The sequence below is a fragment of the Triturus cristatus genome, chromosome 3_1 (assembly GCF_964204655.1).
Source record: "Triturus cristatus chromosome 3_1, aTriCri1.1, whole genome shotgun sequence".
NCBI lineage: Eukaryota > Metazoa > Chordata > Amphibia > Caudata > Salamandridae > Triturus > Triturus cristatus.
The window spans coordinates 287669158-287694123 of NC_140583.1; the positions used below are offsets into that span (position 1 = coordinate 287669158).

Here is a 24966-nt window from a genome sequence, read left to right on the forward strand (position 1 = left end):
GGTTTAGTGTCAATTGCTTTCTAGGTTTTACTGTTCTTCATTTTCACATATATACTGAGTATGTGCCTGCCAATGTCCAAGCAATAAAAAATCATCTAGCCATTGACTTATGTACTGGAAGCAACAATGGTGCACATTTTACTTTCCCCCTAACATTGGACATTCCGAGAGATGACATTTATGAAATGCAACTGTTAGAAATGGGGGTCTCTAGTTGGCAATGGTATACACCTTTGTCCAAATAGGGACCCTTGCTTCTAGTCTGGGAAACACTCCTGAATAACCCCTGCTCACCCCCTTGGTGGCGTGGCACGATCAGGCAGGCTTATCTCAGAGGCAGTGTGTAAAGCATTTGTGAACACATACAGTAATACAGTGAAAACACTACAAATGGACACCACACCAGTTTAGAAAAATAAGTAATCTTTGCTAGACTTAACACAAGACCAAATGACAAAAATCCACAATACTGTACTTAGAATATGACTTTAAAGTGATAGAAATAATTTAGTTCAGTTTAGATGATAAAAGCAACACTTTACTCTCAAAGTACCTTGGATGCGTCACGCAAAACAAACAAAAGGGTCGCAAGGAAGGTGATGCGTAGGTTCATTACACGCAAGAACGGTGAGGCGTCGATTCCTTGCTTCGGGGGAGGTGATGCATCGGTTCCTTACTGCAGCGCAGGGGAGGTGATGCGTCGGTTTCCTTACCAGAGAGGAGGTGATGTGTTGGGTTCTTTACCACGTGGAGAGGTGATGCGTCGGTTTCTTACTGCGCTCTGATTACAATGCGACAAGATGGCGCCTCGTTGCGATGATCTGGTGCAATGCAACAAAATGGCGTCTTTGATGCGATGTGACAACGTTGGATGCGATGCGTGCATACGCCCGACAGGCCCTGCGACACGCTTCTCCGGTGATGCAACGGCAACCTCTGCGGTGGTGACACACTTCTCCGGTGATGCGGCACGCTTCATCGGTGTTGCGAAGGTGAACAGCTGCGGCGGCGGCACGCTTCTTCAGCGATGTGACGGCAACTGCTGCGACTGCGTCACGCTTCTCCTTGTTGCGTCGCGCTTCTAGCTCCCATTCTCTACCTAGGAGCCAATAAAGGCGTGACACGCAAGCTACAGCGGGTGCAGAACTCCGCTGCCATATTGCTCTGTCAGATTCCCAGAGCAGCCTCTATCTCTGGCTCCCTGAGAGACCTCAATTGGCTCAGGGTTGAGAACTTAGCTCACCCCTATCTGCCTTCACGCACTCTTCGGTCTACTACTCAGGCTAAATTCCAGGTGCCTAGGATTAGATGATCCCGTATGGGCCGCCCCTCCTTTACCCACTTGGGCCCTGTCTTGTGGAATGCTCTTCCCTTGTCTCTTTGCACCGAAACTAACTATACACTCTTCCGTAAGTCACTTAAAACCTGGCTTTTCAATCAGCAAGTTGTGTCTCTTTTTCTTTTGCTCCTGTTCTGGCGGGCGCCGGGAAACCCTTTTTGGGTAGCTGTTGCGCCCTATATATAAATGTAAAAATAATAATAATAATAATATTAATCATAATAGTGCACTGCACTAGGGTCTGACAGTAAATCAAATAACCAATTATGGAACCACTAATCCATCACATCATTTTACAATAGGGAGCACTTGCACTTTGGCACTGATCAGCAGTGGCAAAGTGCCCAAAGCATCTAGGTCAACAAAAACAGATGAGGCAAGAGCAAAAAGTGGAAGGGAGACTCACGCCAATGGTGCCAAGTCTAACAGCAACCAATGGAGGTCTCCTCCAATTGCCAGAGTGGAGACACCACTCAACGATCCTCTCCAATAACTGGGCCCCAGGAGGTCTCTAAGCAGTGTCTATAGTCACAACATTCATCTCAGAAAAATCACAATGGGCTAAAACGATGAATTCTAAATCCATGTATACGGATGAAGGGGCATGGGTCGGGGAAAGAGTAAGCACTTCATGCACAAATTCTTTCTTTCAGGTTAGGTGACCTCTTGTTCCGGGTAACTAATGTGCCGCTCTGATCTTCAAGTTCACCTACTTCAGGGTGATCTTGTGAGGCTTATAAGAGCCTTCAACAACATCAATGTCAAAACATCAAAGTCAATTGAAAAGAAAAAGTATAGTGTAAAGAATCCCTTCTTTCCCCCAACTCTCCCATTGCCGAATGTATCCAGTCACAAAAGACCATGTCACCTGATAGGTTCCCCAGGGCTCCATACTGTCTCCCATCATCTTCAAAATATACATGGAGCAGATTAGTGCACTACTCATAGATAACAGCGTCAAGAATCACAAATATGTCAGCATGCACAACTCTCCTCTGCTTCAGACATACAACGTCTCAAGCACTGATTGCACATCATCCAGACCTGGATGTCCTGTGCCTACATGTAGCTCAACCCAACCAAGACAAAATTCCTAATGTTTGCCTTAAGCAGTAAACACTTCAAACCCCAACTTTCACAGAATGCAAGTCACTTGGATTCACCCAAGGCACCAATCTTACCCTGAAGGAATACATTGTCAAATACACAAAGATGGCCTGGTGCGAGCTTTCCCTTCTAAAGAATATCAAACAATTTCTTACAGAAAGTGACTTAAGAACTACCATTCATGCCATCATACTCTTGCATCTGGATGGTATTGCCCTACTCCCTGCCCTTGAAGACTCCACACTGGCACCCCTAAGTGGCATCCTGCATGTTGTAGTATGTCTCATCCAGAACCTGAAGAAATGTGATCACATCACCCCGCATTCTGATGGAACTCCATTGGCTTCCCTCGCTGGCCCACACCATCTTCAAAACCAGCTGCATCATGGACCGCACCCCTACTTATCTTGCGGACAAGCTTACCATCTCTGATAGATACTTCAGCCAGGACACCATCAGATTGCAGACTCACAAGTAGAAAAAAAAGAAAAAAACAAGACAACAGACTTTTTCCATCTAAGCGCCCTGGATCTGGAACAACATCCTTCTGCAGGGTCATACTGGGAAAGGAAACAGGCACCAGGGCCAAAATAAAAGTGGCCCCCATTAGTGAAACAGAGAGCTGAACAAGTGGCTCACTTTTAACAATCAGGGCAGTTTTATACTCGTAAAGCCAAGCTGTAAGTGTGTTTTGCAAGATAGAGGCTGTTGCTTTAATTTGTGCATGCTGCAGGTAATGTTTGTGGTGAGACCAGAGAATTAATCAGCCCACAAGACCATAAAACATGGCTGCAAACAGGCAAAAAACGACCTACACACTGACCTGTCAGATCAGCCTTTCGAGCACGGCCAGTTAGGCCATTCCAACCCTGTCCCTCTGTCCATCAGGACCTCCTCAATGCTGTTTACATTTATGAAAGAGTTGAAGACTCACCTTCCAAAAGAACATTACCTTACACTTCATTGATTTCATGCTTGTCTTTGACAGTGTGTAACACTCCTCTGCTGTTTGGGAAGGTTTGTGTTATAGAAATACCATAAACAAACATGCATATATACATAGATACATACATTAATACACACATACAAACATACCTACAAACATAGAATTGTGTTCATCACAAACTCTAACCAAGGAACATAGGCTGAGTGGTGTTAACAGTGATGTCACATTTCCCTATCTATAAAATCTGTGCTGTGGGAATAGGCCATTGTACCTAGTACAATAAATAATGTTGAAGAATGTATAATGAAGAAGATGGTCATGAAGAAGTGAGTTCAGAAAAGGTGCGATGAAGTGTATCAAAATAAGAACATCCATGAAAACAACCATAACCATACCTCTAACACTAACCCTTGGGCTATCTTAACCATATCCCAAACACTCACACTATATGGTTGTGTGTCAGAATATCAAGCATAAAAATGTTGTGCTACCTACATATCATAGCCTTAATATTGACTACCAAAATATCAGGAAAAGGAATGTATATAGATTGGATAAATATAGATAAATAAATGCGCCTAAGTGTATATAGATCAATATATTCTTTGTTGTATATAAATGTGGAACTAAGTAGAGCAAATCTAGTCATACTAGATGTAAATATATGTGGAGTTAAAATGTATATAAAATGGAATTAAGTATAGTAAATATTATTAACATATCTTCCAGTATGGTGGCTATAGTATTTTATAGCGCAATATTTAAAACTTGATATTGATGTGGGGTAGCCTTTAAACACAGTCTTAACTCTAATTCTCATACCTAACGGACCTAGTTCTAACCTTACTCCTAAGCCAAACCCTATATCACACCCTTATCAATCAATCAATCATGCATTTTTAAATCGCGCTACATACCCGAGAGGGTCTCAAGGCGCTGGGGGGGGGGGGGGGGGGCTGCTACTGATCGAAGAGCCAGGTCTTGAGAAGTCTTCTGAAGGCCAGCAGGTCCTGGGTCTGTCGTAGGTTGGCAGGGAGATCGTTCCAGGTCTTGGCGGCGAGGTAGGAGAAGGATCTGCTTCCAGCATTGGTTTTCCGGATGCGAGGAACTGTGGCGAGGGTGAGGGTGGCAGAGCGGAGGTTGCGGATGGGGGTGTGGAAGCTGAGTCGGTTGTTGAGGTATGTTGGTCCGGTGTTGTGTAGCGCCTTGTGTGCGTGAATGAGGAGCTTGAAGGTGATCCTCTTGTTGACTGGGAGCCAGTGCAGGCCTCTCAGGTGGGGTGCGATGTGGCTGCGTCGGGGGACGTCGAGGATCAGTTGTGCCGAGGCGTTCTGGATTCGTTGTAGTCGTCTCTGGAGCTTGGCTGTTGTTCCCGAGTAGAGGGCGTTTCCGTAGTCGAGTCTGTTGGTGATGAGGGCCTGGGTGTCGGTTTTTCTCGTGTCGGGAGGGATCCACTTGAAAATCCTACGGAGCATTCGGAGGGTGTTGAAGCAGGACGCGGAGACGGCGTTGACATGCTTCGTCATGGAGAGGGAGGAGTCGAGGATGACCCCCAGGTTGCGTGCATAGTCGGTGGGTTCCGGGGGTGTGCCTAACGCTGTGGGCCACCAGGAGTCGTCCCAGGCTGATGGGGTGGGTCCGAGGATGAGAACCTCCGTCTTGTCTGAATTCAGCTTCAGTCTGCTGTCCTTCATCCAGTCGGCGACGGCCTTCATTCCTCTGTGGAGGTTGGCTTTGGCGGTGTTGGGGTCATCGGTGAGGGATATGATCAGCTGGGTGTCGTCGGCGTAGGAGATGATGTTGAGGCTGTGTTGTCGTGCGACGTGGGCGAGTGGAGCCATGTAGATATTGAATAGCGTCGGGCTGAGGGAGGAACCCTCTGGGACGCCGCAGATGATCTCGGTGGTTCTTGAGCGGAATGGAGGGAGGCGGACGCTCTGGGTTCTGCCGGAGAGGAAGGATGTGGTCCAGACCAGGGCCTTCTCTTGAATTCCGGCGTCATGGAGGCGCGCTGCTAGGGTGCGGTGGCAGACCGTGTCGAAGGCAGCTGATAGGTCCAGGAGGATGAGGGCGGCTGTTTCTCCTTTGTCCATCAGGATCCTGATGTCGTCAGTGGCGGCGATGAGGGCGGTCTCGGTGCTGTGGTTGCTGCGGAATCCAGATTGGGATGGGTCCAGGACGTTGTTGTCTTCGAGGTAGCGGGTCAGCTGTTTGTTGACAATTTTCTCTGTCACTTTTGCCGGGAACGGGAGCAGGGTGATGGGCCGGAAGTTCTTGAGGTCCTTGGGGTCCGCCTTGGGTTTCTTCAAAAGGGCATTGATTTCGGCGTGCTTCCAGCTTGTCGGGAAGGTTGCTGTCTCGAAGGAGTTGTTGATAGTTTTCCGGAGGTGGGGTGTGATGGTTGTGCTGGCTTTGTTGAAGACATGGTGAGGGCAGGGGTCGGATGGGGATCCGGAGTGGATGGAGTTCATGGTTTTGATGGTGTCTTCGTCGCTGACGTGAGTCCAGGCGGTCAGGCGGCGTGTGCGGGTAGTGATCACAGGGGTGGTGGGCTCGGTGGTGGGTGTGGGGGTGTCGGAGTTGAAGCTGTTGTGGATGTCGGCGATCTTGCGATGGAAGAAAGTGGCCAGGGAGTCGCACAGGTCTTGTGATGGTGGGATGTCATTGGTGTTGGACCTGGGGTTGGAGAGTTCTTTCACGATGCTGAAGAGTTCTTTGGTGTTGTGTGCGTTGTTGTCTAACCGGTCCTTGAAGGCGGTCCTCTTGGCGGTTCTGATGAGTTGGTGGTGTCTGCGTGTGGCGCTTTTGTGGGCCTCGTGGCTGTCTGGTGTTCGGTCGTGGAGCCATTTCTTCTCCAGCTTCCGACAGGTGCGCTTGGAGGTCCGGAGGTCTTCGGTGAACCAGACGGCTTTCATGTTGGTGTGGTTAGTAGTGGAGGTTTTGAGAGGGGCGAGGGTGTTGGCGCAGTCGTTGATCCATTGTTTGAGGTTGGTCGCGGCGGTGTCTGGGTCGGTGGGGTCGGCGGGTGGTCTCAGGGCGAGGGTGGTAGTCAGTTGGTCCTTGGTGACCTTGCCCCAGCGGCGGCGTGGTAGCTGTTGGGTGCGGTGGTGTGTGGTGGGTTTCCAGAAGGTGAAGTGGACGCATCTGTGGTTGGTCCAGTGGGGTTCGGTGGTGTGGTTGAAGGAGACGTGGGGGCTTGTGGAGAAGATGGGATCCAGTGTGTGTCCAGCGGCGTGGGTGGGTGTTGTGACGAGTTGTTTGAGTCCGAGGTTGGCGAGGTTGTCGATCAGGGCGGTGGAGTTGGTGTTGTTGTTGTTTTCGAGGTGGAAGTTCAGGTCCCCGAGGAGGATGTAGTCTGTGGAGGCGAGGGCGTGGGGGGTTACTCAATCCCTAACTTAAACTAGAACCCTAAAATATGCCTAATGGCAACCTTGTACTAAAATTCAACCCTAATCCGTAAAACAAATCTAAACCTAATCACAATCCCAACCCTCTAATGATGCATTTCCTAATAACAGAACAATACAGGTTTTCAATAACAAATTAATTTTTGCCATTATTATTTCAAATGAAAACAATCTGAATTTTCAGATAAAAATTTACAATTTTCACTATTCATTTTGTTTTCATCATGAAGGGAATCATCATGATGGTTTCCTATTTGTTATATGCTGTTTTGACACAAATGAATATTTGGTAAGAACCCATGCAGAGTGAGAGTAAGCTGGGGCCCTGCTAGCATGGCTGGCCAACCCAACCAATACATTTGGGTATACATCAGGCCTATGCGTAAACTGGCAACAGACCAGTCTGTTATCCCTCCAACTCCTATGCAAAGATATTTTACCCCCATTGGGGCTTCGATGGGAACAATCATCGATGAAATACTTAGAGGGCAGATTGTGCAGAGACAAGCAGACCATTCTTGATGTGAATGTGGGAAAAGCTTTTATGTCCCTCCGGTTGGGCATGGGGTTCTGGAAAGTGCTCCTTTTATCAGTAGCAGGTCGGGTGACGATTGCTAAAATTATAACATAACCTCAAACTGTTGTAATTTTTGTTACCCTACCAATAATAACCCCTAGAAGTAAATTTCAAGAACTATAAACATTACTAATAGACCTCATATGGGTCAAAAGACAGCATATCGTAGCGCTGACTAAACTGCAGAGACAGGCGATGGATGGTGAATTGGCAGCCCCAGATTTTGAGACATACTACCTGGTGGTGCAGTTGCAATGGTGAACAAGATGGATGAATACTAGGATCAGTGGAGAAGCGCCAACAGCAGCAGATAGCCCATCGACCGGATGGCTCGTCCAGCTACTAATGGAGCTAAAAAAGGCACAAACTGAATCCAACTGAATACTGGTGGTGGCTAAGCACGTTTGGCTTAGATGCCTGCAGAAAAGCAAGACAGAGAGCCCCTATTCACCAGATCTCTCTTTAGGGTAATTGACCACTCTTATGCAGGGGCCTCATTATTGGAATGGATATCTCTGGGTATTCTCAAAGTGGGGTAATTATTTAATACCAGGAAAATACAACCATTCGAAGAGTTGTGAGATGACGTAGATATAAAAGAGGAACACCTTTTATTATATTGGACGGTGGTAGATGTATTCGGCTGTGGTAGCAATGAAGGGTGGGAACAGACAAACAGGCAAACCTAAATCACACCAGGGATGCTATGTCATTGGCACCACCGTGGGCAAAGCAGTCTCAGTCTTGTACAGGACTATATTAGAGACTATGCCCTTGAATGCGTTAAGAGTCAAATGTACAGAGGCGATAGGTGGACCCCTGTAAGAAGCAGATTGGGTTAGAATGGTCGTAAGAATCCTGAAGGTCTCCAAACATGGCTTGTTTATGCTAATTAACTGCTACTTCCTTCACAGAGCATATCCCTGGTATAATAAACCAAGTTTTTTCCAAATGCCCAAACCAAAATACCCAAGATGTGGGGTAGTAGGAGCAGAAATCTTTCAAATGCTGTGGAGCTCCATACACAAGTAACTACTAGAACAACGTTATTGAGACCATTATTGATGTCACTGATCGCACCATCCCTAATTGACCAATGTCGTACTTACTGGGATTGTTTACCCGCCCAGCCAAATCTAAAACTACATCCTAGCAGGGGCGGCTCCTCCATTTGAGCAGATGAGTGTCACCCCATAAGCCCCAGAGCTGAAAAAGAAAACGTTAATAAAGTTTATTTATTACCATTTTATTTTTCAGCAACCCGTCCCGAACTTAGGGGCTCAGTAGGATGGCGGAAGGCCAGCCACCGCCAGCCGTGTGGTGGTAGGCCCTCCGCCATCTGATTGCCTATTTCCCCCACCACATTAGGATGGTGGGGGGAATCGTTCCGCTTGCGTGGTTGGCGCAAAGTCCACCCGCCACGCTTCCGCCACAGGCAATCGTTACGATAGGATAGGACTGGGGAAATGGGCAGTGCCTACCAGATTACAATGCTGGCGTCAGCCAGCCTTTCCATGGCGGTGGAAACGCCATGGAAAGGCTTGCGCAGGTTGGATTCGGGGGCCGGTTGTGGGCCCCCTCTGTGTTGGGGGTGTAATAGGGGGGATACCCATGGTACCTTCCAACATTTCCCAGCCCTAAGTGGCAGGCAACGCGTGGTGCCTGCCACGTAGTGCAGGGAAATGCACTACATGGCATAGTGACATTGCGAACGGTGTTGCAGCCAGCAGCACCGTCCGCAATGTTGAATCCCAAGGATGCGCTTGGTCCCAACCACCGCAAAAATGGCAGGCAGACTCAAGTCCGCCTGCCATTGTAATGAGCCCTTTAGGGTCAGCACTGCCTAGTGGCAGCAGCAGAGAGCTATGCACTTTAAAATGCGTATGTGTGCTTTGGTCGGCTATGCACTTTAAAATGTGTGTCTCTTTGGTCGGCCAGCCAGCCAGACATGCTCATTTTAAAGTTCTCTAAACCAGTTGTCTTAGACAGCTGGGTTAGAGAAAGCGCAAGACTCCACTGCTCTTAGGAGAGCTGGGTTAAGCTGCCCTATCCAATCCTGGCACTGCTTTCATGCTGCCAGGATTGGGTAGTGCAGTTTCCTGCTTCTTGGGCTTACAGAAGACGCCAGAGGACGTCGTGTAGCGAAGAAAGGAAAGTAAGGTTTTATTTTGTGCCCCCAATGCTCGGTACATGCCAGCCGCCACTGCCTCCAAGTTTACAGACGTGGTTCTGATCCTTGGCAGACGTCCAATTACATTACACTGGAAAACATCCAATACCCCCCAGGCAAGATGAATGGAAAAACGAACTTCTTAGATGTTCAGAATATGAAAGCATCAATCTCCTTAGGGAAGCTGGAAGAAGTCGGGGAACCCTAGAAGCAGCACGAACATGGGAAGAACCCCTGGGGATCCTGAAAACAGATGAGAGCCCTCATTGAATAGCTCCCCTAACCGCTAAAGCGAAAGGAAACCATGGAAGGCAGGGAGCCCTTGTAGTATACGCTTGTAGAGCAACAGGACACCTTCTGGACAGGGAGGTTAGTGGGGGCGTTGTGTAATGGTATTCAAATAGCCTTTGGAGTTGGACACAATGAATACGGCTTATTTGAGTATTACTGCAGCAAAATGTCAACGAAACTATGACAAAAGCATAATTGTGTGATGCAAACTGCTATGAACAAATCATAACCAACCGAGCAATAGTATATGCGTAGACACTGTCAACACTATATGCAAGGTATGTATATTTCTTGCTTAGCCAATTACCGAAATGAATGATATATGTAAAAACAAATGTGATCCAGGGTAAAAATGAATTGAAGAACTAAAGCGTAGATGAATATCCACTGATATAAAGCAGCGAAGTACTGGTGACAGGTTAAAATAAAAGTACAAGATAGAACAACAAGGGCTGAGCAAAACACAGGACTATGTCAAAAAAGAAAGCAGAGAGCAAAAAAAGACATAATGGCCAGGTAGCAGAGAAATAAGATCATAGTACAGTCTAAGCTTTGCCTAGCATGGTGTAAACCCAACTGTGAAAAGCTGCCGTGTGTGAAAGAAGCGCTTATATTCTATTACGCTCTGGAGGTGTGTTGTTTCGTGTCTTCTACATGTGGAGCATGAGCAGCTGAGTGTCTGCAGGTTTTTGATGTGTGGTGCAGGTGCGTAGCAGCGACGCTGCTCTGTTGCACGTGTAATCAGAGTTCCAGACATTGCCAGTGATTTGCCACCGTCATTGCACACGAGAGATGCTGGAGCGGGGGAGGGGGGACGGGGGGGGGTCAGCAGCCTGTATCTGTCTCCGAGGCTGCAGCGTCCCACCCCTCACTCAGCACCCGGACACGTTCATTACTAAAACTGTAGCTCCCCAAGGATCTTCCGACAGAAGACGAGGGACAGTCAGATCCTGACAACTGTAAACTGCGCACTGGAAGTGGGCTGGAGTAAATGATCCTACGCTCTTCTGTTACAGTGCAGAGCATTACCCTAGCATGCCTTGACTGGGGAATGATGGGCATTCCCATTATCACAGGCATGCAAACCCTGGAGCCTTCAGCTCAAGGGAAACTCAATCTAGAAGAATGACACCTGTGAATGTTATATATTATCCTGGAGCCAGTGACGCTCTTCCCAAAAGTGGAAGGAAATCGGCCGGTGGATGTCTGAATAGGAGAAATGTCACATCCTTGGAATAAACCAGTTACCACATGTCCCCAGACAGATGAGCATGGCGTGCAGTCTGCAGTGTTCTGGCAAAAACACCAGACATCAGTCACTTGCTGAATATTTATTAAGCCATTCTGCTCTCCGCCACAGGCAAAATTTAATTTAAAAAGCTGCAAATTATTTGACTTTTTCAGATCTATGTGCTGGCGTTGGAACTAGGGCTGGTGTCCAAGCATATCAACTGACGGAACATCTGTAGGCTGAAAGTGATGAGACAGATTTCAAATGCAATCAATGGTTTTTAGGCTACGCTATGATAGTGTGTGTAATTTCAGCAGCCTTTAATATCTGCATACACAGATGACAACTGCCACGACATCACTAGTAACATCACCAAAGGTTTCAGTGATGAGATCACTAAAGCCAAAAACAGTTGTTATTTTCCACATACATTTGATAACAGTGGAAATATAGACTGGTATGTATATGTATTAAGTGCAAGTACACCTACATTGAAAGTGGCACTGCAACCATCCAACTACAATTAGTGTATGTAGCAAATCTGCCTTTTTTTAAATGGGCACCCCAGTTTTGTGCCTTTTTCTGCACACATTTTTGCTGGCTTTAGGACTCTGTGCACGGGATCACTTCTAAACATTAATAAAGCACATGTGCTTCACCTTTAAAACATATGCTGTACACTGGAACTCTCTATATGGCCTAGTAACTATTAGCCACTTTTAAATGGTGCCTTAAGTGCACCTGTGGCATGGAAAGTTAAATATCATATGCATGCTTCAGTGTGTATTTAAACCACCCACATATATATGACAAAAACATGTTTTTGTCAGGAGCACCACTCTGTTCTGGCCATGCTGAAATTGGAATTTACTGCAGTGACATATGGCTGGCAAAAATGCCTTTGACATTAAGTGAAATCCTGTTTTTATGTATTCATAAGTCACCGCTTTAAGGGTGCCTTTTATGGCCACAGGGTAGAGTGCTAATATATAAGAAATGGGATACACTACATATTGGGGTTAGTGTGACCCCCCAGTGAAAAAAAACCCCAAAAGCTATTTCACTTTGTAGACCTTATCCTAACAGGCCTAGGTGGGAATAAAATCTTCATTATTTACCTCAACGCAGGAAAGGTCAAAGCAAATGCTTCAAAGTTATCCCTTGATTTTAATCCGACATCTGAAATCAGATTTTTCATTACTTAAGCCGAAAAGTAATTTAAAAAAGATGTACTTTATGCTGCCTGAGCCAGAACTGGCGTGAAACCAGTTCTTCCAATTATCACACCTCCAGAGCTTGAACGCATATCCTTGGATGGGGGACTTAACAACCCCAGCTCAGAGGACAATGGTTTCCTAGGAAACGCCAATGGGTATTAATTGCTGACCGCTTAGCAGTGATTAGATATCTGGGAGTGTGCAGGGTCAGTTGGTAGAATACAAGCCACCTTCAGCAATACCTTGGAAATGCCATGGAGAGCTTCTTCTTTTCATCTTCAGGACCCTCCTGGACAGTTAAACTTCAGCCCTTGCAGGAGGCAAAGTTAGTTTTGACTCTGTCAGGTACGGATGGGGCCAAGAAGCTGAACACAGGGCTGTCTGAAATCAGCTGGGATCCACCATCTTGAAATGGGGGCTCTTGGGTAATTTCACACTAAGGAAAAGAGAATGTGCTGCAAACAGGAGGGAAACTGTGAGAAAATTGTTAGGATTAGGTCATAGAATTCCTCCAGTCACTGGCTAGTACAAAGGATTAATCTGCCACATTTTCCTAAGAATAGTTTTGGACCTGGAAAGATTCCATCTGAAGGAGAACGCCCAGCTGTAAGAAGAATCCTGACTCATGCTGGGAGAAGAGGACTTGCACAAGGACGTCTGAGTCCTGTTGTCACCCAGGGAATTGAACTGCTCTCTAAAGGCTAAGTGGTTGGCCTTCCACTTACCTGCTTCAGGGACACAAAAGCAGGAGGACTCCTGACTCCAAGAGGACACAGCAGACTAAATAGGACTAGACCCTGCAGGAGACTTGACTGGAGAGAGACGTGGTACCCGTAACCTACCCTGAGCAGTTTGTGTGCTGCAGTAATGACCAGAAGACTTGCAGTGCATCTGAAGACCAAGTATGAAGGTTAATCCTTTGACCGGGACACTCATTTGGTGTATCATACCTTTTATCACAGTTGGCCTGAAATTGAGCCTACATCCGGGCCCACCATACACTGTTGTTTATCCATAGTTCTACTTTCTAGGTGTTCTTGCCTTAAAAATGTAAAGATCAATTTCTCTGGGTTCCCTTAACCTGTTTTTATTTTCTAACTTATTTTTGCCCATTACATTTTACTACATTTTTCTAAATAAGTTTGGGAATTTTATTGTGTTTTGTTCTTTACTTTACACTTGTTGGTACTGCTTGAACTTAGCACACCCTTCTTTGGGGTTGCCTGCTGCTTGTGCCATAGCTACCAGGGGTTTAGCAGCGATTGTTTCAGGGCAGTGTTTTGACTTAACTGGAGTTGGTTTATTGAGTTGGTTACTTGGTGTCTCTGTAAATAAAGTAACCTGTTTTTGCCCACATCTTCACTTACGCCAGTTTAGTTGATCTATATATGGGATGGATTTCTCAAATATAAATTCTCTAATACAATTACGCATTTTGTTTTTAAAATGTGTGGCCCGTTTGTGCATTCAATGCTTTTCATTTGATATGTTGAAAGTGATTATACAGGGAGAACTTGATTGATTCAGAGGTGGGTAATCAATAGATGCTAGCCCCACAAAACAAATTCCACAGGAAAATTGACGTGTTATATGCAATTTGTTAATGGGCAGCTGAGGCACTGGCGAAAGAGGTTCCGCATTATTTGCCCACCATTTATCTCTCTCCATGCCAATGAATGCGCCATACTACTTATTTCTAATGAAAAAATTGTCGTAATGGCTGCCTTTGCCACGTTAACTAAGTGGATGTGCACAGCGCTTTCCATTACGTTGTATGGTTCTGAATCCCTAATGGATCAAGGCCACCCTTTGCCTTGCTAGGAATCTCAGACACCAAAGTCAGTAAGGTCTGTTGATATCATATTTAGGTGTGTTTCCTATTTAGAATCAATACTTATTTAGACACTGGCAGGCAAGGTAGAAAGTAGAATAATGTATTCTTTAGTGATGGAATATGTTGGTTAGATGCTAGACTATGGGCCATGTATTATGCTACTTCTTTCCTTTAATGTCAGGGATTTGCATAAGTATGGTTCTCATTTACATATACCAAAATGTGGCAACTCATTTTTGTTAAATCTCACATGTGCTCCCTGACATGGCGATCCAATATATTTATGAAAGATAGACATTGGGTCTGGTAATTAGTTGTACTTACTATTGACTACAGTGGCATTTGTGAATGAAAAAACATTATATCTCAAGTTTGGCTACATTTTGGATTATTCTGAGACATCCCAATTAAGGTCTCATTGGGTGCCTATGACATCCAAAATAAAAGTGGGCAAATCTGACTATTTTTTTCTCTACAGGATATATTCAGAGCTTTTTTTAATTTAAATTTCTTTTTTTATTTAAAAAAAAAAAAAGGCATGTTAGATACATAGCAAATTTGAGGTCAGGGCGACACACAGTGGACATTTGCAACTAGCCCGATAATACACATGACAATAATCAGACAACCCACTTATTTAAACAACAACAAGATCCTCTGTCACATTGTCTCTAGTCCGTGGGGGTGCACAGATCTGCCCTCTATAGGTGTTCCACTGGCCCCAGACATGCGTCCACTTGTTCGGGCATCCCCTGGCCTCGTAGATGGATTTTTCAGTTATCATGCACCAGTCCATGTCATTGGACCAGTCCACGACTGTCGGCGGATTCGGAGAACTCCAAAGCCCTACGATGTTCCGTTTTGCAATCATGAACCCAAGCGTCACCCAAATTCGCTCCCTAGAGTTAAGGTCGGTCGGGTCCCAGATGTTCAACAACGCCAGCTTGATATTGCAGTTAATCCCCTGCCCCAGTGCCTCTTCCATGTGGCCCACCACCCGTTCCCAGTACCCCTAGATAGCTGCACATTCCAGATAACATGTATGAAAGTGCCATCTTGCCCACACTTTCTAGGACAGCAACCATTCTGGATATATCGCATGCAAACCAACAGAGGCCCCGACAGATAGGATCTATGAAGCAGCTTAAGTTGAACCAGCCGGAGCTGGGAGGAGATGGCCACCTCACAGGGAGAGGCCACCGCTGCCCGCCACTCCTGTTCATCCAAACCCACGACATCGTGGTCCCATTCAGCCCTCAGGCTGAGCAGAAGGTCAACCATATTGTTAATGAGCTTCTTATAGATAAGGGAGCTGGCCTTTTCCGACAGTTCCCCATCAAGTATTCTGTCCTCAAGCGGGGAGAAGTCAGGGAGGTCAGAGCCTCTGGGAAGAACCGCAAGCAAAGCATGCCTGATTTGAAGATACCGAAAGTATTCGGCTTTGGCAAGTTCATACTCCTGTTGTAACCGGGTGAAGGGCACCACATTCCCAGACTTTATAGGTCGCCAATCCGTGATATGCCAATGGTGTCCCATTTGTTGAAACCTTTAGACCGGATCAGCCTACCAAGCTGTTCACTGTGCCATAGTGGCGTGGCTTGCGTGAGCCTACCCTCCCACCCAAGACTCCTGTTGGCCGCCTTCCAAGTAGCCACTGCATGCCCTGTTGGGCTGGTAAGGACGGGTCATAAGGGCCGAGCATAGAGCGCAACCTTGAAGCTGCCCCCCGGGAGGAGCCATCGGTCAATCTGATAAGTGGGGTCGTTAGGCGACCGATATTTGCACTGATTGATAGCCGCTAAGTGGGCCGCCCAGTAATATTTCTTAACACCAGGGAGCCCTATCCCCCCATCGAACCAGCCGAGTGTAAGTTTGTGGGTGGCAATACGTGGTGGTCTGCCCTCCCACAGGAGATCCCGAACCACTGTGTTATGTTTCAAATCCTGACTCTCTGTTCTATCGACCATGTACTCTTAACATATAATGACTGACAGTAAGGACGATATGTGACTCCTACACCCTGTAACCCCCATTGTCTTATGTTAGCATTTCCTGCACATTGATTTAAATACTTGAATGATTTATTGTCTCTGTATGATTTGTGTGTGTGACATTAAGTGCTCTGACACCCTACATTAGGATGAGTAGCAATCTAAAAGAATTCAATAAAAAAACATTATTGGAATTTGAATATTTTTTTGTATAATTACTCATACAGACTGATACATCTGCCATTCTTACAATGCATGCATATTTCAAATAGAAGAGTTGAACAAAGACGAAAACCTGCCTCCATATTATAGTTTCTCTTAGGTACTTCTGAAGTGATAAGCTGTGTGCTTTTGTTTCCTTCCATTGCATTGGCATCTAGGTATTAGGCTCTAGATAGCTCGCAGCCTCACAGCCAGGATGACACTGGAACAAAAGTAGAGTTGACAGCCCTTTACATCAGGCCTTTGTTTTGGGCCCAGCTGGAACTGAAAATAAGAAAACCCCTTCAACATGAATGGAAAGCAGGCAACGCGTGGGCTTTTCTGTATGTGTCATCAGCTAATTACATCAGGACAAATTCAGCAGTTTTCACTGGGGCCCGCTTGGATTCCATTTCTGGCTCAATAACAGCTTCTGGATCTGGGCCCCAGCCGGATCCACCTCAAATCCTGCATTGGTTATGATGTAAAATGATATGACATGATAAGTTATATGATATTTATGATATATGATATGCATGATATGATATGATATGATGTGATATGATATGACATGATATAAGATATGCATGATAAGATATGATATGATATTAAATGATATAATGTGATGTGATATATGATATGTATGATAAGATATGTGACTTCTACACCTTGCAGTCCCCCAGTTTTATGGAACACATCCTGTACATTCATTTACAAACGTATAAAATGTATTGTACATGTAAAATGCAGGTGTTGCTGTAAAGAGCTCTGACACCCTGCATAGGAATGAGTAGGACTATACAAAAAAAATATTGGTACTTAAATTATTTCAACGCCTCCTTAGGGCTAGTAAGCGCTATAAAATTACATTTATGTTGTGTAAATACTGGGAAAGCCAACACATCTGACATTCTTACAGTACATGCTTATCTCTTAAAAAGGGACTGAACAAAGTGATAATCTGCCTCTGTTAAGTATGTGTAAAGTGCTAACAAGGTGTGAGCCTTTGTTTCCCCTCTGCTGCATTTGCATCAGCTGTGAGGCTCCTGACTGCTCCCAGCCAAGAGACTGATATGAAATGATATGACATGATAAGTTATATGATATTTGATATTTATGATATATGATAGGCATGATATGATATGATATGCCATGATTAAAGATATGTATGATAAGATATGATATGATATAATATGATGTGATGTGATATGATATGATACGATATATGATATGATATGATATGATAAGATATATGATATGATGTGATATGATATGATAAAGGACACATATAGAGCACTACAGCAGCCCTGAAATGGGGGAAACATCGTTTACAACGCAAGTCATTACAACGACATGTTGTTACATCGCATGCCATTACAATGCAAGTCGTTAAAATTACTTGCTGTAGGGGGCAGAAAGTATTGGATTTGTTGGATTTTCAATCCTAAACCTACCCTACTGTTGCACACACTGGAGAAGGAATAGTAAATTATACTATTCCAAACTCCAGCGCACCCCCTACAGCAAGTCGTTGTAATGACTGGCGTTGTAATGGCATGTGTGGAAAATGCATGCGTTGTAACGAGTGCTATTCCTGAAAGGGTCTCTTCGGGAGTTGATAGGGAGAATGAGTCCAATCACTCGGGCCAGCAGGGAGGCCTACAAAAAATGGCAGGTTTTGCGATGCTTGTGGTATTTTAAATGGATTCATTCAGTTTTCAGCCTAGTGGTTTACGAGTGCCACAGTTTTTCTCCTAGTAGGCTGAAATTCCTCACTCTGTTTATTATATCAAAGGGTAGTACTTGTGATATGGGGTAAGCGGGCACCCAGGAAATAACAATTTTTAAATTGTTCTCTAGAAATATGTGTCCTTGCTTATGCTTATTCTTTTGTGGACTGGATGCCCGGGCAGTGGTGCACATTAGGGGTTAGATGATCGTTTTTTGAGACAAAAGATTCTAGCAGCTGCGTCTGCGTGTCTGAGAGTCCATACATGACCCTGTGAATTGACGATCGGCTGAAGACAGTGCTAAACCCGGGATCCTAGTCCAAATCCACTGCTGTGGCATGTACGCTTGAGGCCATGAGTGTTTGTTGCAGTTGATCATGGAAAAGAACAGACAATAAAGACGCAGTGATATCCAATAATCAATTAGAGTGGGCTTTACCATGTCATAGATTCCCTGCAATCTGAATTCTGGTTACCAAGCATCTCCCTTTGATATATGAGTGAGAAGAGAAACTATGTCCAATGGAAAAGCTTTCCTTTGCAGCAGTCTTTCATAGCTGAGCCAGGGTTTATCTGGTCTTAGAGCATGACACGTGTCAGGGGTACACGCGGGTGGACGGCGTCCACCCACTATTTTCACAGGGTGTACGCCGTCCACCCTGCCAAGAATTTGGGCCCCACTGAATAATGTGCTGAACTCGTCCAGGTGTATGTTCCAAACACCGGGACACTTTCAGCAGCCCTTGCATGTTGTCTGCTTTCCATCTTCAACAAGCAACACCATGGGCCGTGATGTTGTGCGCCGTGATGTCGCGTGCCGTGATGTCACTTGCATACTGCGTAATTAGGTTAGTCCCCCCCACTTCTTTTTTTAGGACTTGTGCCCCATCTTAGAGTCTTGTAAGCAAGAGCCTCTTGTGCACTTAGACCTGACCATTTCCAGAGACTGAGGAGAAAGATGTTTGTAGAAATGTATCTTGACTCCTGGACAGTGGCTACATGGCAACAGGATAAGTAACACAATAGTGTGGCAGATTAGTTAGTGTTTTGGAAACATAATCTCTATAGGTTTAGCCCACCTGCACCACTTGTGGGAGTCCCTACTGCTGCCTAGAAAGATCAATTGCCCTCTTCTGTTTATCAGTCTACCTTTGTAAAGAATGTATTGTATTGGCTCTGACTGTATTTCTGGCTTTGGGTAAAACAGGATCATCACTAAAACCACTTTTCATCTCTTTTGGTCTAGGAACACGGAGAGGCGGGATCGATCTTTGGCACTCGCCAGACTCCCATGCATCAGAATCAAGGATTTCACACCCAGACGTGTCACTGTTCCATCTGGACACCAGAAGCCATTTGGTGGGTCTTGAAGTGATCTCAGTCACTAGAAGCCTGGAGACCAGAGCTACTACACCCTGGATAACACAATCCTCTAAGTGTCCGAAGCTGGGGACTGCTATTTTGGTCTCAGGGAGAATGGGCCTTGAGCAACTATCAGCGGTGGTGCTTCCAGCCTTCTACATAAAGATGCTGCCCAGAAAAACTCAACATTTCCAGTACTTCAGACATCCTCTGGTCCACGTCATGGATCTCGCAAACCAATTCTTTATCTGAAAGGAGTGTTGTTTTAGGGTGTCACACACGCGTCATATTGCAGAAGCAGAGTAGTGCTTCTGCCATTCTCACCGAATGAGAAGCATTACCCTCTCTACTGACAGAGCTGGCTTTCCACCTCCCTATGCTAGCATTGCTCGATTTCTTTCCACTTCTGGATATGATCCTGTGAGGGCCTGGGGAGTTCAGGCACAGAGGAGGGGAGGGCGGGCGCGAAGACGTTAAGATGTGGAGCCCTCCCCAGCTGAGAGGGGCTCCGTGGAGGCACACACTGGCCGACGGAGATGGGAACAGCCTGTGGAGCTTTGCCCAGCGCCCCAGCCTGGTGAAGGATGTCCAGCAGGAGCTCGCAGGATGGGGAGCGCAACAGTGAGAGCCCACGCGGCGGCATTGACGAGCGAGAGCGCATCAGAAACCAGATGAAGATGGTCATTGGGCAGCTGGAGGGCATCCTGCAGGAGCTGAAGGAGGTGGCCAAGGAGCTGCGTGAGGTATGAAAGCTAAAGGGTCACCCTAAATGCCATAGGTTGTTGATAAACTGCCAGTGTGCCTCTACTGTGCCATGGTTGTGAACTTTCAAGGAATATGTTTGCAGCACATGAAAAGCAGGGGGAGATTATGCACATCCTATTGGAAGGACAAACTGAGATCTTTATAGCTTCTTTCTATTCTGTTCCACAATATTAACCACATGGTCTTGCAAGCTTTACTCATCCTCAGCTAATCAAAATTATGCTTTTGGCGAGGGCTTATGATCACCAATGGATTCTGATAAGTGCCAGGCCACCTTTTAAAAATATGTCTTATAGCCTCCAGCTTTCTGAGATGTTGTAGAGGTGTTTTTCTGTTTTTTCGATCCTCTTTTCCTCCGCAAAGCATCCCACTGTTTTACAAAGCCCAGCTGGACTACGGAAATAGAGTTTATTTCTGTCTCCAAAATATCGGTTATCTTTCTTACAGAGAGTGCAAAAAAAAAAGGTACGTTTGACTATGTTATGTCAGTGGCTTAATGCCTTGAAGGGAGTGGCATATTTGTCAATTAGGCTGCTCCTTTTATGTCACAAAACTATACGCTGTCGCGTTCCTTCAGATGTGTCGCTCCCAATCACCGACACTCTTCTGATCCCTAGACCTACCAAAGTCAGAGCTGGAGAGATGGCTTTCAGACCTGTGGCTACAGTGAGCTGGAATGCCCTCCCATCGCATCTCAGCGAAAAACAGCACTTGCTATCTCTTAGGAAGCATTTAAATACCTCTCTGCTTAGTCTAAAGATATCTGTTAGCCAGGATGGCAGGTCTCTCCTGCCCTGAAGTCCATAGCAGACTTTCATGTAGCACCAAGCAGCTCTTACCAGTAGCTGCTCTTTATAAGTAACAGTTTGGATTGTACTTTAATAGACTTTATTAAGCATCCCCTGATTAGGTTTATCCTTCGAGACAGCTTTAATTGTCTAGCCCAAAAGGCCCGATCCATGCCAAATTAGCCCGATAAGATGCTTTTGCTTCCAACAAATTAAAATGAATGGTAACTTGAGTTAATTTCCATTGTGGATATACTGAAAGGCTGGAATGCACCTGACCCTCCTGGATCTGTGATGAACACCCAAGTTCTACAACACTAAAATTGGGTTATAGCAGTTGCTAGATCTTGTGTCAGGATTTTATGGACTGTGGGGACATGATATCTTCTATACAACCAGGAGATATTGACCTTTATATCAACAGAGATCTAGGCCTAAATCCTTCGTTTTTTTGGTCACCATGCCATTCCAGGTTGGACCCAGCCATAGGCAAATCAGTCTTGACCCTGCACCCAATGGGAACAGTCCAGCCCGAACTGCCCAGACGTGAGTCCTGTGCTCTCCATGCCACAGGAATCAAGCTATCTTGGCTGATGAGGGCTGAAAGCCCGAAACCGGTCCTAGGATGCTTGTTTCCAGTCCATGCATGGCCTGGCCTGGCAGTTCGGGCTGGACTGTTCCCATTGGGTGCAGGGTCAAGACTGATTTGCATATGGCTGGGTCCAAACTGGAATGGCATGGTGAGAAAAAAAACGAACTATGGATTTAGGCCCAGATCTTTGTACTGGGGTGAATGTATAACATTGTTCTGCATTCTGTCCATCAATTGTTCTTTTTGCATCTGATAGGGGAATGGCACCAGATAAGCCAATGATAGCAGAGATGCTGCTGATTCCACTGGAACACAGTCAAACTCTGGAAAGAAGCAGCAGCTCCGTGGATGGACTGGCCTCACTGTTTACCAGAATGTCTCATCAGAGGATGCAAGAGAGTGACAGCACTATCAAAGAAATGCTTGATCTGGACACTAGCTCAGGACTGTTGAGGTACAGGCAGGGTCACTTCTGATCTATCCTGGATTGGTGAAACAGTCAAATTAAGGTTATCTCCTCACCAACAGGGAGGCAATGCATGTGTCTCGGGCTTTTCATTTACAAAACTTTTTTTAGGTGTGTTAGTACAGTTTGTTCTACGGAAGGGATCAAGGCGATAACTCCAAGAATGCATTAGGTTGGTTTACGAAAATCCAAAAGAAGTCCACTGCGTCCTGGGTGACATTGAGTCATCTGGCAATCTTACAGGAGGCAAAGAGAGTCCAGGAAGTTATCGACCATCAGCAGATTCAAGAACCCCTTTCTTCCAATGCAGTTGAAGAGAATATATATTGACCTTATTGAGGCTCTGTGCTCTATTTGGGGGGAGGGGTGCATGTAGGAAGATGGAAAAAGCCTCCTTGAAAAGGAAGGTCATTTTCTTAATGAAACTTTTCTTTTTTTTTCTCCTTTTTTATAACACATAATACAAAATCAAAAGTTTCGGCTTCAAAGATAGACATTGCCCAGTTTTCCCATATACTGAGAGCAAATCACAGGTCCGCTCCACCATTCTCTTGACAGTAATATGCAGTCCAACATTGACATTTAACGCTTTCTATCATTGAGTTTTGTATCACTTGGTCATTTATACATTGTGGGCCCGATTCACAGAACTAACTTAAGACAAAATCCTAAACCTACTACCATTTTCGTATTCACAGAAGGCACTTACTCATTTTGGTATTCACAGAAGACACTTACTCATTTCGGTATTCACAGAAGTTAGGAATCCTAACTTCTGTGAATACCGAAATGAGTAAGTGCCTTCTGTGAATACCAAAATTAGTAAGTGCCTTCTGTGAATATCAAAATGGTAGTAAGTTTAGGATTTTGTCTTAAATTAGTTCTGTGACTTGGGCCCCTTGTCACTTGCCTTCCATGCCACCATCTCTGCACTGACCATCCTGCTGCCTGCTCAGAGAAGCAGCCTTCTTAGTCAATGGCTCACTCAGATCTTAATTTTTTGGTGGAGAACAGTGTACAACCTCAGTTCTTGCTACCATACACTAGCCCAGATCATGTTGTTGTTGATAATAATATATTTCCTTATTCAAATAATATTTTTTTTCAATCTTTTAAATAATTAATTAATGGTCTCCAAACATCATGTATCTTGGAGATTCCAATCAGCTCCCGATTTCGGAAACCATCTAGTCTATTCTGATCCGGTAACAATTTACTGTCCCATAGAGGAGTCCCCCCTGATACCACGCCCTTCCATCACGTTTCTCTAATAGCCTTACTATAGACAAGAGCTTTCACTGATGTTTCTTCAGAGAGCTCCTTTTAGGTATATCCACCATATATACCCCTTTACCCCATTGCATACCTATTTATCTTCTCTAAAAGCTCCGCTTGCGATGAGAAACTCACCTCATTCTGCACCACTCGCTGAGGGGCCCAGTGGTAAGTCCTAATGTCAGGTGGCAGTATCCATCATCTATACCTAATGTCCATGTAGTTATCTTTATAGACCTCATATCCCACAGTAGAATTCGAAGTAAACCATCTACCCAAATGTAGAAGTCCTTTAGTACACTCTGTGGAATTTGGAAGCTGGTACAAAAGCTTAAGCAAAGTGACCCTTTTATAAAGCACTTTCCTTCCCATCAATGATAAGGGCACTTTTATCCAATGCGTGACATCCCTTTTTTAGTGTGCCAATGCTTTGTCAAGATAATTTTGCAAACATTATATCTTATCCCTAGTAATTCTAGGTGTACTAAATGCGCTTCTCACTTCAGCAATCAGCGGCCATTGCATAACCAGAAATTTGTGGCAGTTCTAATTTTTGTGCAAAAAACATACGGGAGAGCGGACAGTCGTTTCTGGGGTTTCTCCCACAATAATTCAGAATGATATACTTTTTTAACCCTTATTTAGGTCATATGTTTTTTATAATATAAGATGATCTAGGTCTCTAGGAACTCTGTTGGGCCGGAATCCATTCTACCCAGTACCTCAAACAGAAGAAGCCATTCAACAGAGTCAAATGCATTCTGTAAGTCCAAGAAAACCAGTACTTCTAGTACCGTACTGAGACTGTCGTACTGTAGGCAGCAATTAGATGCCATAAATTCAACCTTGCAGATCTATTGGTCATGAATAGCATTGATGTCACTGTATTTAGTTGATTTGCCAGCACCTTTGCAACCATCTGAGTTTTTGAATAATTGGTCTGTAGGAGGAAAAGTCCTCGAGGTCTTTCCCTGTCTTGTATATCTGCGCTATTTTGCCCTTTCACCATCTTCCAGCGTTGTCTGAAACATATTGAACACGTGACCTTTCACTTTACTCAACAAACAGTTTAAAGATCCAATCAGGAGTCATTTTGGCACTGGCGCTTAACCACTTTGCAGTTCTGAGATAGCTTCTGCCAGTTTGTCCTCAGACATTTCATTATCTTGCTTTTCTATATCCATCTTGTCTACTTTTGGTACAAAGAATTCTTCTACAAAACATGCAATTTTCTTTTTCTCTATCTCCAATCTGGAAAGTTAGAATGTAGCAAATAGTTCAAGAATGTGTCTGCTAATGTGTTGGCTATCTCACTGTCCCTTTTCACTAAAGTATTATTGTCCTATCTCTATTGCTCAACCCATTCATTCTCTCCCTCGCTGTTTCCACCACCAAGTAATTAGATTGCCTTGTTACCCCTATAATAGCAGGTAATGTGATTGCATGTCACGCCCACCAGTGCCTTATGCTTCTCTTTTTTACCCCCATTTGTCGTCCCACATTGTTGTCTTTATCTATGGTATAATTTCTCACATTTCTATCACCTTCCAATTCCTTTACCCATACATATTTATCTGTCCCATTATTTTAAAGAAGGCCTGCTCTCTTATCGTTGTCTGATATGCCTCCATCTCATTATTTCCAAGTCAACCGTCCGTTGGTTTTCTTCAAAATACA

At 45.0% G+C, this 24966-nt stretch overlaps 1 protein-coding gene across 1 annotated transcript in view; it reads left to right on the forward strand.

The window, feature by feature from the left end:
* The window catches only part of INSYN1 (inhibitory synaptic factor 1), a 287893-nt gene that overhangs the window by 88509 nt on the left and 174418 nt on the right, over positions 1 to 24966 (forward strand). Inside the window, exon 2 of the mRNA XM_085643900.1 lies at positions 19288 to 20146. Within this exon, the coding sequence (XP_085500026.1) occupies positions 19988 to 20146 (159 nt within the window). The 5' untranslated portion in view covers positions 19288 to 19987. The remainder of the gene's footprint in view (positions 1 to 19287; positions 20147 to 24966) is intronic.